This window comes from Salvelinus sp. IW2-2015, linkage group LG26 (genome assembly GCF_002910315.2).
Source record: "Salvelinus sp. IW2-2015 linkage group LG26, ASM291031v2, whole genome shotgun sequence".
NCBI classification, from domain to species: Eukaryota; Metazoa; Chordata; class Actinopteri; order Salmoniformes; family Salmonidae; genus Salvelinus; species Salvelinus sp. IW2-2015.
The window spans coordinates 9,750,426-9,765,576 of record NC_036866.1 but is presented as its reverse complement, the minus strand read 5'-3'; the positions used below and the strand labels follow the sequence as shown (position 1 = coordinate 9,765,576).

Sequence of the window (15,151 nt, the reverse complement as noted above, 5' to 3'; positions counted from 1 at the left end):
TGTCACCACGTACACTGCCATCGACTGTGAATGGAAATGTATCAACATAAGGAGGTATTATTTTTTGTATACCTTCAGTTTCATTACTGGGTTATTATATTGCAGTATGGATGTGTCACCGAACACTAGCTGGTCAACGTTGTCTCAGAGCAGTTCGTATTATTCTGTATGTATACTGAACAGTAACGTAAACGCAACAATTAATGATTTTATTGATTACAGATCATATAAGGTAATCAGTCAATTGAAATAAATGCATTAGGCCCCAATCTATGCATTTCACATGACTGGGCAGGGGCGCAGCCATGGGAGGGCATCTAGTCTTAGACTAAACATTATGTAGTCTCAATTCAATACATTTAGCATGAACAGTAGAGCCCAAAAAATACATTCTGATAAATGTCAAAACTGTAGCCTATATAGGCCTATGCTCATTCATTTAATGAAGACTTAATACAAAAATGTTTTACATGCTTACACAGGTGAGTGAGTGTGTTAAATACATGATTAAGTACAGCAACCAACTAAGGTCGAGTATCACTGAAACACTACTCAAATACCGGAATAGAAAAGGAAAAAAGGTGTGCTGAAAACACCAGGTGCATTTCAGAGTAAAGGTTTATTATATAGAACTAGATTATAGACGTGACAAAAGTACACAACGATGAATTGAAGTCTGACTGCTGGTAACATCAGAAGACCTATGTAAGAAACACATCAAACATGTCTAAAATGGTTGGGGATTTACATATTTTCTCATTGTATCCACAAGTTTTAGAAGAAAATGAGGACTATAAATAACAGGTCAGCAACCCAAATAAGATAGTAAAAGCCTGAAAGGAACAGAAAATTATGAAGAGAACAGCCAAGACTCCAATGTTTTGTATATTCACAGTTGAATAAACATGGAGGTTCAAATATAACATGTACAAATGTGTTTTAACTAACGTATACGTGTAGTAGTAAGTGTTATTATGCAGAATAATCTGCTTACTGAAAATTACAGGCAAGACATTGAGATATATAAATACAAGGTAAATGCACAGAATGGTCACAGGATCTGACACAAGAGCAACCCATCAAAGGATCAACTTGAAAAATATGTAATATTTGTTTCATTTTTTAGCAGGGGTCCCCAATCCAACAACGAAGTTGATCATGATCCAAACAATCTGTAAATGTAATAGATATGGGCAATAAATACACAATACATTATAGTCAATAAGGAGTATACCTTTTGAGGCACAGAAGCACCTCAGTGTGAACATTACTATTATAATCTGAGTGGGTCGAGCCCTGAATGCTGATTGGCTGAAAGCTGTGGTATATCAGACCATATACCACGGGTATGACAAAACATTCTTTTTACTCCTGTAATTATGTTGGTAACCAGTTCATAATAGCAATAAGGCACCTCAGGGGTGTGGCATATGTGGCCAATCGTGCGTAAGAAGAGCACTTAGCCGTGGTATATTGGCCATATACACCACACCCCCTCGGGCCTTATTGCTTAAGTAGATTAGCCTCTACAAGATGGCAGATACTTACAGAATCATGCAAAACATCATGAAGATGTTCCATAAAGCAATGAAGATCCGGAAGTAACGTAGACTCAGGAGGAACTCCCTGATGTTGTCACCTAAAACAAATACACCATGACATAATTTCAGACGTTCATTGTGTGTTATTGGTCCATCTAGCCCGTTTATAGATGCTAACTACCTTTAGCGCCTATTGACGATAGTATCTTAAGTGTCTTCTGGCTGGGGGAGTTTTGTTAAGAGTCCCGACACTTGCTCTAAACGTTAACACACATCGCTTGCAATACGGTTTTGGAAAGGAACTTACCTTTCATATCAGCAAGAAATAATTTTCCCCAAAAAGGTAAATAACCACACACACACACACCTTTAAAAGGGTTAGAGTTCCCACATGGCCATATTTCCATTTTACATCGCTTGTTTAAGGAAAACAAACGGAAGACAGAGTCGACTACCTGTGCTAATTAGCTATCTGCGTCGCTGAACACCTGTGTGTAAACGGAAGACTGACAAACATGTTGTCACTGAAAAATACTGTTGGATGCAACTGTTAAAACAGTGTACAGTAAGTATATTTTGCATTTGTGAAATTAATTTGATGTGATATGAAAGTAGAGTGTTTTATGTTTCTAGAACCGTACAGCAATTGAGAATCAATTCACATTTAGATGGCGTATGTGGATGTTTTGGCTGCCAGAGACAATTCGCCTCAAAGAGAACATGTAAGCTCCTAGAACTATAAGGAGTACGGTTAAGCTCCTTTAGTCCAATATTGGGCTACTGTCCATCATGCAATGCAGCGTACCAATCATGCTTCAGCCTGACTCAAAGGCACAGAGGAAGGTATACAAACAATGCAGAAACATCAGCCATAGCTGCCTGCAGCCTAATGTTCTTGAAAAATAGATTATCTATCTCAATGCAGACCACTCAAGTGTCCCTACTTTTACATGGATAGTTACCCTGTGAAGTTCTCACGGGTGAGGTTTTTAATACACCATCATGTATTACACACCTGTAGTTGGTCCACGAGGTTCATCTCCAAATCCTCCATGTGTCTCCTTTCTCTTTCTGTAATAGAGGACAGTGTTGTTTGTCTTGTATTGATGAGCTAGTAAAAATATGTGGTTGAGCAATATTGGCTATTACCAGTGTTAGCAGGTGTATCAGTTGTTATAATACTTTGAATTTCACCAGGTTCATATATTAACATAGCATGTTGATTTGTTATTACGCATTCCTGCATCCTGGGGAATTAGGGGAGCGCATACTTATGTTTTGTCCTGTGTGCTCAAATAAATTTGATGCACTAGGAGAGGTAGGTACGCTTTTTCTGTCATCTTCAGAAAAAAGTTAGATTAAGCACAAAGTCAGTGTTTTGTTCATGAATAATGATGTATAGTTTACTCATAAGTGGATGGTATTGTTAAGATGTAATTGTACTTTTTAGGATGATATTAACATTCTGAATTCAACATGTGGTTACTAGCTAGCTAAGGTATTGTATGTGTGAACGATGGCAAGCTCCTCGACTGATCCCAGTCCTTTGTATTGTCCGTCTGTTGTTCAGAGGCGGCGACTGGCAGAACGTATTTGTGCTCTACAAATGTTTTGTCTTCTTTTGGATGCAGGTATGTGGTTTTATCTATGTAAAATGTACATTGTGTTGATACATTACAAGGAGAGGTTGTACTCACTTTTCTATTCTAAAATCATTTTGATGCAATAGGAGAGCGAGAGAGGTGACGATTGGCAGAACCTATTTATGCTCTACAAATGTTTTGTATTTTCTTTTGGATGCAGGAGAGAGAACTCTGATACAATAAAACAAACTGATCTCTGAAGTCAACGTCTTTAGTCTCAATCAATCACACACAACGCAGAGCTACAGTACCGGTTACACATGCACAACGTCTTCAGGGCAAGACTCAAATTGTATCATACTCACAGTTTGAAGTTTAACACAGCACCAGCATTCATGAGTAAGGTCCTAAAAAGGAGGACACAGACAATTAGAAATGATCACTTTTAATAAAGCACATGCCATGGCACAGAACTCCAACTTTGTCACTAAGCAAGTCTAAACTGGGCTACTGTAGTTAGCTAACGTTAGTGAGCTGGCAAAGAAAGTAGCTAACTAGGCTTTCTCAGCCACACAGGCGTAGCTGGTAGTAGTTAGCTTTCTTTTACGCCTGCTAGTTACGCGTTAGCTTACTAAGAACAACAATCAAACTACACACTGGCTGGTTGAAACAAAATACCACTATTGCTTAATATCACATTACCAATTTTTTTAAATAGCATTAATCTTTTCATTAAGTCGTTGATTTGTTTCAATAATACAATTTTAAAAAGGAGAACATTACCCGAATATCAAGAGATCCCCGATCATTTTGTCCACATCAGAGGCGCTATAACTTCCGTAAACGTCATCAAAATAGTGTCAAATGGCTGAAGGGAAATCCTGGGTTATATTCAGTAGAGAAAACGTTTTGAAGAGAAAGCCACATTAGAAATATGATCAATCACGTTGGGCAGGGGTGTCAAACTCATCCCATAGAGGGCTTAGCGTTTTTTCTTCTTCTTTCATTTAAGACCTAGACCAGGTGAGGGGAGTTCTTTACTAATTAGAGACCTTAATTCATCAATCAAGTACAAGGGAGGAGCGAATACCCGCAGACACTCGGCCCTTCATAGAATGAAGACATGTGACGTAGGGGGTAATGAATGGAAACAATCAAGCACCACCCTGACAGCATTTTCAAAACCCATGTCAAATTTCAGAAACCTTAAATGAATCGATTTTGAACATATGTTTTACTACCAGCCATTAGGGACAGCTCAGCGCGCCAATGGGTATACTATCAATTGCACCACAAATACTGTATCTGCAGAGCCTGTCAGTTCTATCTACACGTGCATTTCATAGGCTTGTAGCTTGGTCTTTGTAGCTTGGTCTAATGTACCCCAATGCACACATGCTGCCAGCCATCCAATAAACTTGAGTCTTCGAGGAATGAAATTACGTTTTAGGTTTTCAGCTAAATAGGCCCTACGTTTCTCATCATTAGGCCAGTTAAAAGACCGAGGTTCCATGAATATAATACATTTATTGTAGCCTATGTATTGCAAAAAAGAAATGGGAGATACTATCTAGATGCTTTTTATAGTGGAGATCAAGTTTATACATTTCCAGGGTTGACGAGACAGTGGATTGCGCAGTGAGATGGAACAGAGTAAATAGACATTTTGACGTCATAGATTTAGCCAGCGGTAATTTGTGAAATAGACACCGGCTGGAATGCGGTTTTAACCAATCAGCATTCAGGATTAGACCCACCTGTTGTATAATTTAGCCTGTGTATTGCAAATGCCTTTATTGTTGGCCACCAGATCCAGTCAGTGGAATTGTATTTCTAAAGAAAGACACATATTAATCTGTCATAGTTTCTATAAGCATATCCATACGATTCAGTACCGATTTTTCACACCAGGGTCCAATGCCAATTAAATTAGTCTACCCACGATTTAGGCCTATATAAAAACGTGTAATAGTAAAATAAACCGCATAGTGTCATGCGCATCGTCTGTCCTTTCACTTGGCTCTCTCTCTTTGTCTTTGTGTTATTTGCAGAGCACTATAGTACATCGTCAATATCTTTCTTAGGCCAGCTGACCTTCAAAGATTTGATTAAATAATTTATAGCAATGCATATCTGATAAAAAATCGGGATCCGAAAAGAAAAGCCTATCATTTTTCAACAGCAGCGACGAGTTTGGGAAGTCCTTTAAATGGAGTTGACAAATAAAACCTGTTGGCTTAGAAAAAACGCCCGGCCGAGAACAAATTATAAGGCTGTGCAGATGAGGTATATTAATAGGTTGGCTTGAGTGTCAGTTTTTACTCGTGAAGACGAGGGGCTTCGTGGCGAGTCGCGGGACAACTGGCATTCGAGTTACGCAGTGATCATATAAAATACATGCGGTAGGGTTATAGCTTTTAAATCATGGACGTGTTGGGAGTCCTCAATTTGGGCGATGTTGCCCAAACTTTCTCAAAAATTGGAATGTTTCCAGTTTTTGATCTTGCTTATTACATCGTGTCCATACTCTACCTCAAGTATGAACCAGGTAAGGATTTTTTTATCCCTATAAATGCACGTTCAAAAATGAAATCAACAATGATTGTGAGGTTGAGAGTAGCTTGTAATTATGTAGGCTATAGAATATAACACAGGTCAACGTTGAAATAGATGGCTATATTGACTAGGTTATAACCAATATGAGTTGTCAACCTCTGGAAAGTATAACACCTATAGATACATGCACCTATACAAGCAATACTTTGGCAACTGATAGCCGTACTATGGAAGCCATAATACACTTTTGCTAAATTAATGAACCCTTTATTTGTCTCATAAATAACATTTGCAGCAGCAGCATGGCATATACCTTGAGGGAAGAATAAAGAAACCACAACAGGAGTTAGATTTACCCAGTTTTCTTTAATACCTCACATTTCCCAATATTTAACCCTGTAAACAGACAGGGTCTATTGTATGAAATCTGATAGAGACTCGTTGCATACCAAAGCTTTGGCCCCTATGCAATAAATAGAATGTCCTTAAATAGAATTTCAGTGGGCTACACACTACATAAATTATCCTCTGCTTTAGAGCAGGCTTGTTCATAGACCTTTTGTAATGGTGCATGTTTGTAAGACCTCATTGACATTGTATTAGTCAGAAGTGAAACCCACAATACTCAATAATATTTTCAGTCGAGCCTCTTAGAAACAAAGAATATGGGCAAAAGCACTTATGTTGTCCTCGAAAGGAATATGTCTAATGAAATCCCAGCACTACTCCACCCTTCTGGATCTCCCTTGTTCACACACAGAACGTTAAACTGAATGAGGAATTGCACATGTTAGTTGATAAATTACTTTGAAATATTTTATTATTTACTTATTGACACCGTTTTGTGTTATAAGTCAATTATAGTGGCCTATAAATCCTTGTGTAAAAATACTCTGATTTCCTACTTTGACTCTTTGGACAAACATTAGCCAAGTTATGGGTTAGTTAATCTCCAGTAATGGTCTGAAAAAAACCTAATGAGTTCCTAGATCTAGACCTATGTAAACCAATCTCTAAGAGACATGTTGGAAGTGGTTCCCTGGTTCTCACTATATGGTGAAACCCATGAATGAGTTTGGGGGCCGGGGATGTTAAGGGTCAAAGTTAATGTCAGGCCTACCAGTTGCTTTGCGAGGCAGGAAAATAAATAGAGCAATGTGTATTTTTAGGCCACATTTCTAGGGATCAGTTTTCTGTCAAACAGCAGGCTAATCGCTCCTCCACCTAGAATCACATTTGTTCTTTTACATCTTGACAGTTCTGACTCACATATCCTGATTTACTCCACAATGTTGCAACGATCCATAAATGTTTCATTGTAGTATCTTTGGCCTTTTTAAGTAAATTTGTGGTTTGTTTGATTGTAGTGCAAGACTTGATTTCTCTTTCCTCATGACCAGTGACACTCATGAGTAAAGTTAATGAATAAGTGAGTAATGGATGAGTTAAAGGATCAGAGACCTTCTCTGCAACTATGTCCTTGAGTAACTCACTCAATGTTGGGAGTTGGTAGACATGTGATATGGGGATGAGAGCTAAGGAAGAACCAACCAAAACATAATAGTACACACACCGTAACACTTTGTAATAACTTTGATTTACATTAACATTTTTGTCATTTAGCAAACGCCGTTATCCAGAGCGACTTACAGTTAGTGCATTCATCTTAAGATAGCTAGGTGGGACAACCACATATCTCTGTCACAGTTAGTACATTTTCCCTCAATAAAGTAGCTATCAGCAAGTGTCCTGTGTTGCTCAGTTGGTAGAGCATTGTGCTTACAGTGCCAGGGTTGTGGGTTTGATTCCCACAGGGGACCAGTACAAAAAAAGTATGAAAATGTATGTACTCACTACTGTAAATGACTAAAAAATATAAAAACATGCTGTGGGATTATTTAAGATACTCTTTGAAGAGGTATGTTTTCAGAAGATGGGCAGGGACTCTGCTGTCCTAGCTTCAGGGGGAAGCTGGTTCCACCATGCCAGGACAGAGAATAGCTTTAACTGGGCTCAGCGGTGGGCCGACATCCAAGCTGAGATATCTGCCAGGCATGCAGAGATGCTTGTCGCCACCTGGGTGTCAGAAGAAAAGTAGTTGAATGTCATCTGCATAGCAATGATAGGAGTGACCATGTGAGGCTATGACTTGGTGTATAGAGGAGAGGGCCTACAACTGAGCCCTGGGGGACACCAGTATTGAGAGTTCGTGGTGCAGACACTGCTCCTCCCCACGTCACCTGGTAGGAGCGGCCTGACAGGTAGGCTGCAATCCAAGAGTGTGGAGAGCCTGAGACGCCCAGCCCTAAGATGGTGGAGAGGAGGATCTGATGCTTCACAGTGTCGGAAGCAGCGGATAGATCTAGAAGGATGAGAACAGAGGAGAGAGAGTCAGCTTTGGCGGTGCGGATAAGCCATAAAACACTAATGAATAAGCATTAATGAACAATTGATAAACTATGAATAAATGTGTTCTTCATGCTTTACTAACATTTAGAAACATTTGTAAGCATTATCAGCATTACAAATCATGAGTATTTATTACATTTCAAATAATTTATGAAGCGTTTATAAACATTTATAATGGATTATTTATGAAAGTTACTATAGAGTGTTCCCGATGTATAATCTGACTTCATGTGAAGAAAATATCAAAATTGTTATTCTTCTGCAGGGTCAGTGGAGGTGGCTCGCAAGAGCCCTGTGGCCTCTTGGCTCTGTGCTATGCTCTATTGCTTTGCGAGCTACATCTTAGCAGACGTTTTGCTCGGAGGTTGCCCCCTGGACTATTTTCAATACAACAGCCACATCCTCCTAGCCTCCACTATTTGGTAAGATCTTTAAATGGTTAATGTTCTAATCTTCATCATTAGTTTAGTTTTTGTTTGAGAAACTGCAAAACCTTTGTCTGTATATGCCTAGGTTTGTTGAAATAGGTCAAATTCAATTCGATAGGAAATATTTGAAATTATTTTTTTAATGTTATTGTTATGTAACCAAACCACCACCTCAACATTAAAGATGTACTCTTTTGTTTCTTGTTCACTAAAATGTAACAACAGGTACCTCATCTTTTTTTGCCCACTGAACCTGTTCTACAAATGTGTGGCTTTCCTGCCTGTAAAGCTTGTGCTGGTAGCCTTAAAGGAGGTTGTCCGCGCTCGTAAAATTGCAGCYGGCGTGCACCATGCCCATCATGCCTACCATAACGGCTTCCTCATCATGGTCATCATCGGCTACGTCAAAGGTTGGTGTCTCACTGCACTTCCCCCCATTGCTACAGCTGCGACCTGTAGGCCTTTCCTTGTGTGTGTTCACTTTGCAGAGGGAGGAAGGCAAAACGAAGATAAGACCAGTGAAGCGAGATACAGACCTTTGTCCTAATTATTTGTACCTTCTATTTATATTCTCTCAGGGTCAGGAGTAGCTCTCATTTCCAATTTTGAGCAACTGCTTCGTGGTGTGTGGAGCCCCGACTCCAATGAAATCCTCAACATGTCATTGTGAGTTGGTTTCCCTTACAACTCTGTGGTTTATGTCAGCCGCCGATGTGTCGCCCGCCTCCTCTCATGAGAGATTTATTTTAGATGTCTGGTTGTTAGTAACCTAATCTGTTTCAGGGCGGCTCAGGTTATTCCAGCTCTAGTTTTGAAATAATTTTTTTCTTCTATTAAAACAAATAATCTGATATTGATATTTCCATCTATTACTCCTGAAGGTATCAGGTATTTCAATAACTTGATTTGAAGGCATTCAAATGCATTGACTGACTCTCTAGGTATCTATAAAATACCAAACACTTGTAATTTGGGCTGGACTATCCCTCTTAAAGCTAACCAATGGATAATAATGGATCGTTTTTTAAATCAAGAGACGTTGTGACTTTGCTTTATTTTCATAAAATGTTCCCTCTCCAGCCCTACTAAAGCCAGTCTGTATGGAGCCATTCTGTTTACACTTCAGGAGGCACACTTACTTCCCGTGTCAAAGAGCACCCTCATCTGTCTTTTCACTCTGTTCATGGCTACTACCAAGGTAGGTCCTGAAGTCCATACTAGTGAGTGAACACCATACTTTTACTCAGGGATTGGGGCAAATATGCTTAAATTGTGCAAATGAATTAACAAAAATGTTTCTGGAAAATAATTGTCATTTTCCAGTTCATGGATTCATTAACTGCCAAGAAAAGGAAACACCAACATAAAGTGTCTTAATATGGCCACCAAGCCAGAACAGTTTCACTGCACTTTTGCATAGATGGGTTAGTTGACAACGTCACGAAAATTATGTGCGTACTTCCATGGGGCAGAAGTCAGCGTGTTGTGTTGTTGTGATTCTGGATAGCCAGACTGATAGCAAGAATGACAAGAAACTATTATGTGGGGAATCATAAGTGGCTCGTTTCAGCTCTTTTGATCTTGTTCTTGATTTTTATTTAGAATTTTTATTGAACCTTTATTTAACTAGGCAAGTCAGTTAAGAACAAATTCTTATTTACAATGGCGGCCTACCCCAGCCAAACCCGGACGGTTGTGATACAGCCCCTTGATACCATGTCTTATTTTGAGGTGTTTTGACAGATTTAGTTTATGTCAGTGCTAATATGGCAAAAAAACACTAGCTAGCTAGCTAACCAACCAACCAACCAACAACTGTAACAATGTATTTAAGAGACAACAAGTGTTCATTGTGTAAACGGAGTTATGTTTTCAATAAAAACATTTTTTTTATTTAACTAGGCAAGTCAGTTAAGAACAAGTTCTTACTTACAATGACGGCCTACCCTGGACGAAGCTGGGCCAATTGTGCGCCGCCCTATGGGACTCCCAATCACAGCCAGATGTGATACAGCCTGGATTCGAACCAGGGACTGTAGTGACGCCTCTTACACTGAGATGCAGTGCCTTAGACCGCTGCGCCACTCGGGAGCCCCAATATAGCTTGCATGTTGTCAGAAATCTAAGCCAACCCCGTCTGTTTTGCCCCATATTTGCAGACGCGTTGGTTTTGTTGCTTAACAACCAACCCGTCTATAGATTCTACAAGTGTCTGGAACTATTGGAGGGATGCCACACCATTGTTCCATGAGAAAAATTCCATATTATTTTTATTTTTTTAATGATGGTGGAAAATGCTGTTTCAGGCGCGGCTCCAGAATCTCTCTGGTGACTGAAACGGCCATGGCATATGGTTTACATCGTGACCTCTCGTGCCATGTGGATGGGGGCATTGTCATCCTATGGGGGCATAGCCATGGTAGCCAAAATAATTTCCTGCCCAGCATTTTTATACATGACCCTAAGCATGATGGGATGTTAATTGATTAATTATCTCACAAACCCCACCTGTRTGGAAGCACCAGCTTTCAATAWACTTTGTATCTCTCATTTACTCAAGTGTTTTCATTATTTTGGAAGTTACCTGTATATTCTTATTCTGAACAGATTTTTCAATGGAATTGATCTCAACCCTACTACTGTACTACAATGAACAAAAATATAAACGCAACATGCAACAATTTAAAAGATTTTACTGAGTTACAGTTCATATAAGGAAATCAATTGAAATAAATAAATTAGTCCCTAATCTATGGATTCACATGACAGGGAATACAGATGTACATCTGTTGGTCACAGATAACTTAAACAAAAAAGGTAGGGGTGTGGATCAGAAACCCAGTCAGTATCTGGCGTGACCACCATTTGCCCCATGCAGCGTGAMACAACTACTTCGCATAGAGTTAATCAGGCTGTCGATTATAGCCTGTGGAATATTGTCCCACTTCTCTTCATTGTGTAGCTACTGGATATTGGCGGGAACTGGACACATGCTGTTGTACACGTCGATCCAGAGCATCCCAAACATGCTCAATGGGTGACATGTCTAGTGAGTATGCAGGCCATGGAAGAACTGGGACATTTTCAGCTTCCAGGAATTGTGTACAGATCCTTGCGACATGGGTTGTGCATTATCATCCTGAAACATGAGGTGATGGCGGTGGATGAATGGCACGACAATGGGCATCATGATCTCGTCACGGTATCTCTGTGCATTCAAATTGCCATATATAAAATGCAATTGTGTTCATTGTCCTTAGCTTATGCTTAGCTGCCCATACCATAACCCCACCGCCACCATGGGGCACTCTGTTCACAATGTTGACATCAGCCAACCATCAGTCTGCCATCTGCCCAGTACAGTTGAAACCGGGTCTGTGAAGAGCACACTTCTCGAGCTTACCAGTGACCATCAAAGGTGAGCATTAGCACACTGAAGTCAGTTATGACGCCGACCTGCAGTCAGGTCAAGACCCTGGTGAGGATGACGAGCACAAAAATTAGCTTCCCTGAGATGGTTTCTGACAGTTTGTACAGAAATTCTTCGGTTGCAAGTGAAGAAGCCGGATGTGGAGGTCCTGGGCTGGCATGGTTACACTTGCGGTTGTGATGCCGATTGGATGTATTGCTAAATTCTCTAAAACGACGGCTTATGGTAGAGAAATTAGCATAAAGTTATCTGGCAACACTGGTGGACATTCCTCCAGTCAGCATGCCAATTGTACGCTCCCTCAAAACCTGAGACATCTGTGGCATTATGTTGTGTGCCAAAACTGCACAGTTAATTTTAACAGAGACCAGTTGGTTGTAACAGAGACCAGTTGGTTGTTGTAATCGGTGCGTGTTGGTGGCAGGGAAGTCAGGCGCAGGAGAATGAACTTGGTATAAACGGAGTCGTTTAATAAAAGTTAACAAAACTCCAAAAACCAAAATATATAAAATAATCAAAGTGGGTACAAAAGCCGTCGCGCACCAACACATAACTTGCACAAACATACATTCAAACAATCACCAACAAGGACATAAGGGGAAACAGAGGGTTAAATACACAACATGTAATTGATGGGATTGGAACCAGGTGTGATGGAAGACCAGACAAAACCAATGGAAAATGAAAAATGGATCAGTGATGGTTCGAAGATCGGTGACGTCGACCGCCGAACACCGCTCGAACAAGGAGAGGGGCCGACTTCGGCGGAAGTCGTGACAGTTGTACCAGAGACCAGTTGGTTTTAACAAAGACCAGTTGGTTGTAACAGAGACCAGTTGGTTGTAACAGAGACCAGTTGGTTTTAACAGAGACCAGTTGGTTGCACATTTTAGAGTGGCCTATTATTGTCCCTAGCACAAGGTGCACCTATGTAATGAGCATGCTGTTTAATCAGCTTCTTGATATGCTACACCTGTCAGTTGGATGTATTATCTTGGCAAATGAGAAATGCTAACTAACAGGGATGTAAACACATTTGTGCACAACCTTTGAGAGAAATAAGCTTTTTGTGCAAATGGAACATTTCTTGTATCTTTTATTTCAGCTCATGAAACATGAGACCAACACTTTTGCGTTTATATTTTTGTTCAGTATACTTATCTCTGACATCCTATTATTTACTATTAGTATTAGCAATTAAACACAATTGATAGTGATCCTAAACTATTTTCATTTGGTTGTCTCAACTAGAAATTACGCAAACTAAGCAAATATTTTCACACTGATGATTTGTAATTTTCTTAGGTGATCTTGACCGCCCGCCACTCTCACGGCTCTCCCTTCGTCCTCATCGAGTCTTGGGTGTGCCACTTGCTCTTTGGCTCCCCTCTTGGAGGTGGTGAGGAGGAGCACCATGCCACCCCTGCCCCTGCCCCAGCCCCTGTCGCACCCGTCTCACCAGTCAAAACCAAGGAGGAGCTCGGCGAAGGCACCCGCAAAAGGAAGTCCAAGAAAGCCGAGTAGAACACAAACTACTACACCAGTGAAGGGGGGAAAAAGGTTCCCCATCAATTAACTGCATCTGATTTCCTCTCATAGTCCAGCCTTCTATTTAGACATGATGGAGTCTCCCATTCCTTGCTGTGGAAAGGGGCAGTTTGATGTTTACCAAATGAGGAAATGAGCAAATGAGCAAATCTATTGAAGCAAATGGTGCTTTCTATGACATATTACACAGTATGGGGATTCTGTAAATAGCTCACCGAAGTCAAGTCAAACACTTAAATCTTCCTTCCAGCCAGTACATACAGTATAAACATATTTATTTACATATTTATTTTTCATCTGTGAATATCTGTTACTGTGTGCAACAGCACGAGGTGAACAGTGAACTGCAAGTTACTTGATTGTTTTAGGATGGCCTTTGTTACAAGTACTTCTTGCCGTAAGCTATAAATGGGTTTTTGGTTTAAACCCTGTCAGACCTATTTCTGTAATGTAAAGAAATTGGATCAAAAGCACAATCTGACCCTAGATCAGACAACAGAATGAATCAGACAATACAATAGAATATGAAGTAAGTAATATAATGTGAAGAATACATGGCTGCTTTTTACAAAGTGAAATGCATGTCCTTTATTAATAAAGGCAAGTCCAAATTCTTACGTGGTGACACTTTTTGATTTATTTGTTTAGTAAATGACATTGTTATATGTTGTTAATGGTTACCATATAAACAGAAAGTATGAGGTGGAAAGCTATGCATTCATACAGAATTGTGCAACATCAAATTACAATACATTTTGTTTGCAAAAGAGAGGATCTGAGAGAGCTTAATAGTAAGGAATTATTTTATAAAATGTTGTTTTTATTCAAAAGTGAGCAGTGCCATTAGAAAAGTATCTTCAAGGGTTGTCATACTGAACTCAAAATGGTGTTGTAACCTGAAGCTTTGTCTGTGTTTGTTTGCACTTGTCTCACTTCCTGTCCTTTGTAGTACGGCTAATGAACCATCACTGATGAACTTTACAGAAGGTCACAACCCCTGACCCCTGACACTTACATACCTCACAGCAGCAGAAGAGATCACTGACCAAGAACAAGCATTCCCTTTATTTTCCCTCTTCATAGAAATTCTAGCTTCTTTTGTATGCACCTCAGTCACATCTCACATACAGAAAACAATGCTCTTTTTCAAGTGAAATGCTCTTTTTCAACTGAAACCAAAAGTCAGCACAGATAGCTATTGAGGACACCTTGAAAGATTCATTGTACTCTCAGTTTTGTCAGCCTGGCTAAAAGTTGAAATGCACAACTAGAGAAAAGTATTAACGTTTTTGGACCATCAAAGGCGACCATCAAAGTCATGCATCACCTTGTTTCCTGCCAACCTTCGAGTCCATGTCCAAAAATCCCAAAGAAACATCAACATCTTTGGAAAGAGATGCCTTGAAGCCAACCCCATGCCTTCCCTTTTTCTTTACCCTCTGACTGATAACTGTTTGTAGAGAGAGTCAAAGACACAGTCAAATGTAGTGTAATTTTGTTTCCCTTCTGAGATCACTATTGAAGCATTCAAGCTAGTAGTGAAGACAGAAATCAGGGCTTCTTGATTTGTTTTTCCAGCGAGGGACCAGGAGGAGGCTTCTCTCTCGTAGAGGGTTTAGGAGGGAGTTAGGATAAATGTACTGGATGTCATGAAAG

General features: G+C 39.9%; 2 protein-coding genes across 2 annotated transcripts; one reads left to right on the top strand and one right to left on the bottom strand.

Annotated features, from left to right (window-relative positions):
• Positions 1-600: 600 nt before the first annotated feature.
• Positions 601-4,095, bottom strand: LOC111952513 (small integral membrane protein 7). Its single transcript, XM_023971247.2, has 5 exons — positions 3,908-4,095; positions 3,490-3,531; positions 2,557-2,612; positions 1,549-1,639; positions 601-1,172 (listed from the first exon to the last, which is right to left on the bottom strand). The coding sequence occupies exons 1-5, from the start codon at positions 3,931-3,933 to the stop codon at positions 1,157-1,159; spliced, it is 231 nt and encodes a 76-aa protein (XP_023827015.1). The 5' UTR covers positions 3,934-4,095; the 3' UTR covers positions 601-1,156.
• Positions 4,096-5,207: 1,112 nt separating this feature from the next.
• Positions 5,208-14,109, top strand: LOC111952820 (trimeric intracellular cation channel type A-like). The gene is made up of 6 exons (XM_023971740.2): positions 5,208-5,672; positions 8,355-8,511; positions 8,743-8,927; positions 9,096-9,183; positions 9,598-9,715; positions 13,253-14,109. The coding sequence occupies exons 1-6, from the start codon at positions 5,549-5,551 to the stop codon at positions 13,469-13,471; spliced, it is 891 nt and encodes a 296-aa protein (XP_023827508.1). The 5' UTR covers positions 5,208-5,548; the 3' UTR covers positions 13,472-14,109.
• Positions 14,110-15,151: the final 1,042 nt, after the last annotated feature.

What these genes read in the sequence shown, in the direction of transcription:
- LOC111952513 (XM_023971247.2), bottom strand. Translation starts at nt 3,933, where the DNA reads ATGATCGGGGATCTCTTGATATTCGG. An exon ending in GCTGTGTTAAACTTCAAACT is followed by an intron (nt 2,613 to 3,489) that starts GTGAGTATGATA and finishes CCTCTATTACAG; the next exon opens with AAAGAGAAAGGAGACACATG. An exon ending in ACCTCGTGGACCAACTACAG is followed by an intron (nt 1,640 to 2,556) that starts GTGTGTAATACA and finishes TATTTGTTTTAG; the next exon opens with GTGACAACATCAGGGAGTTC.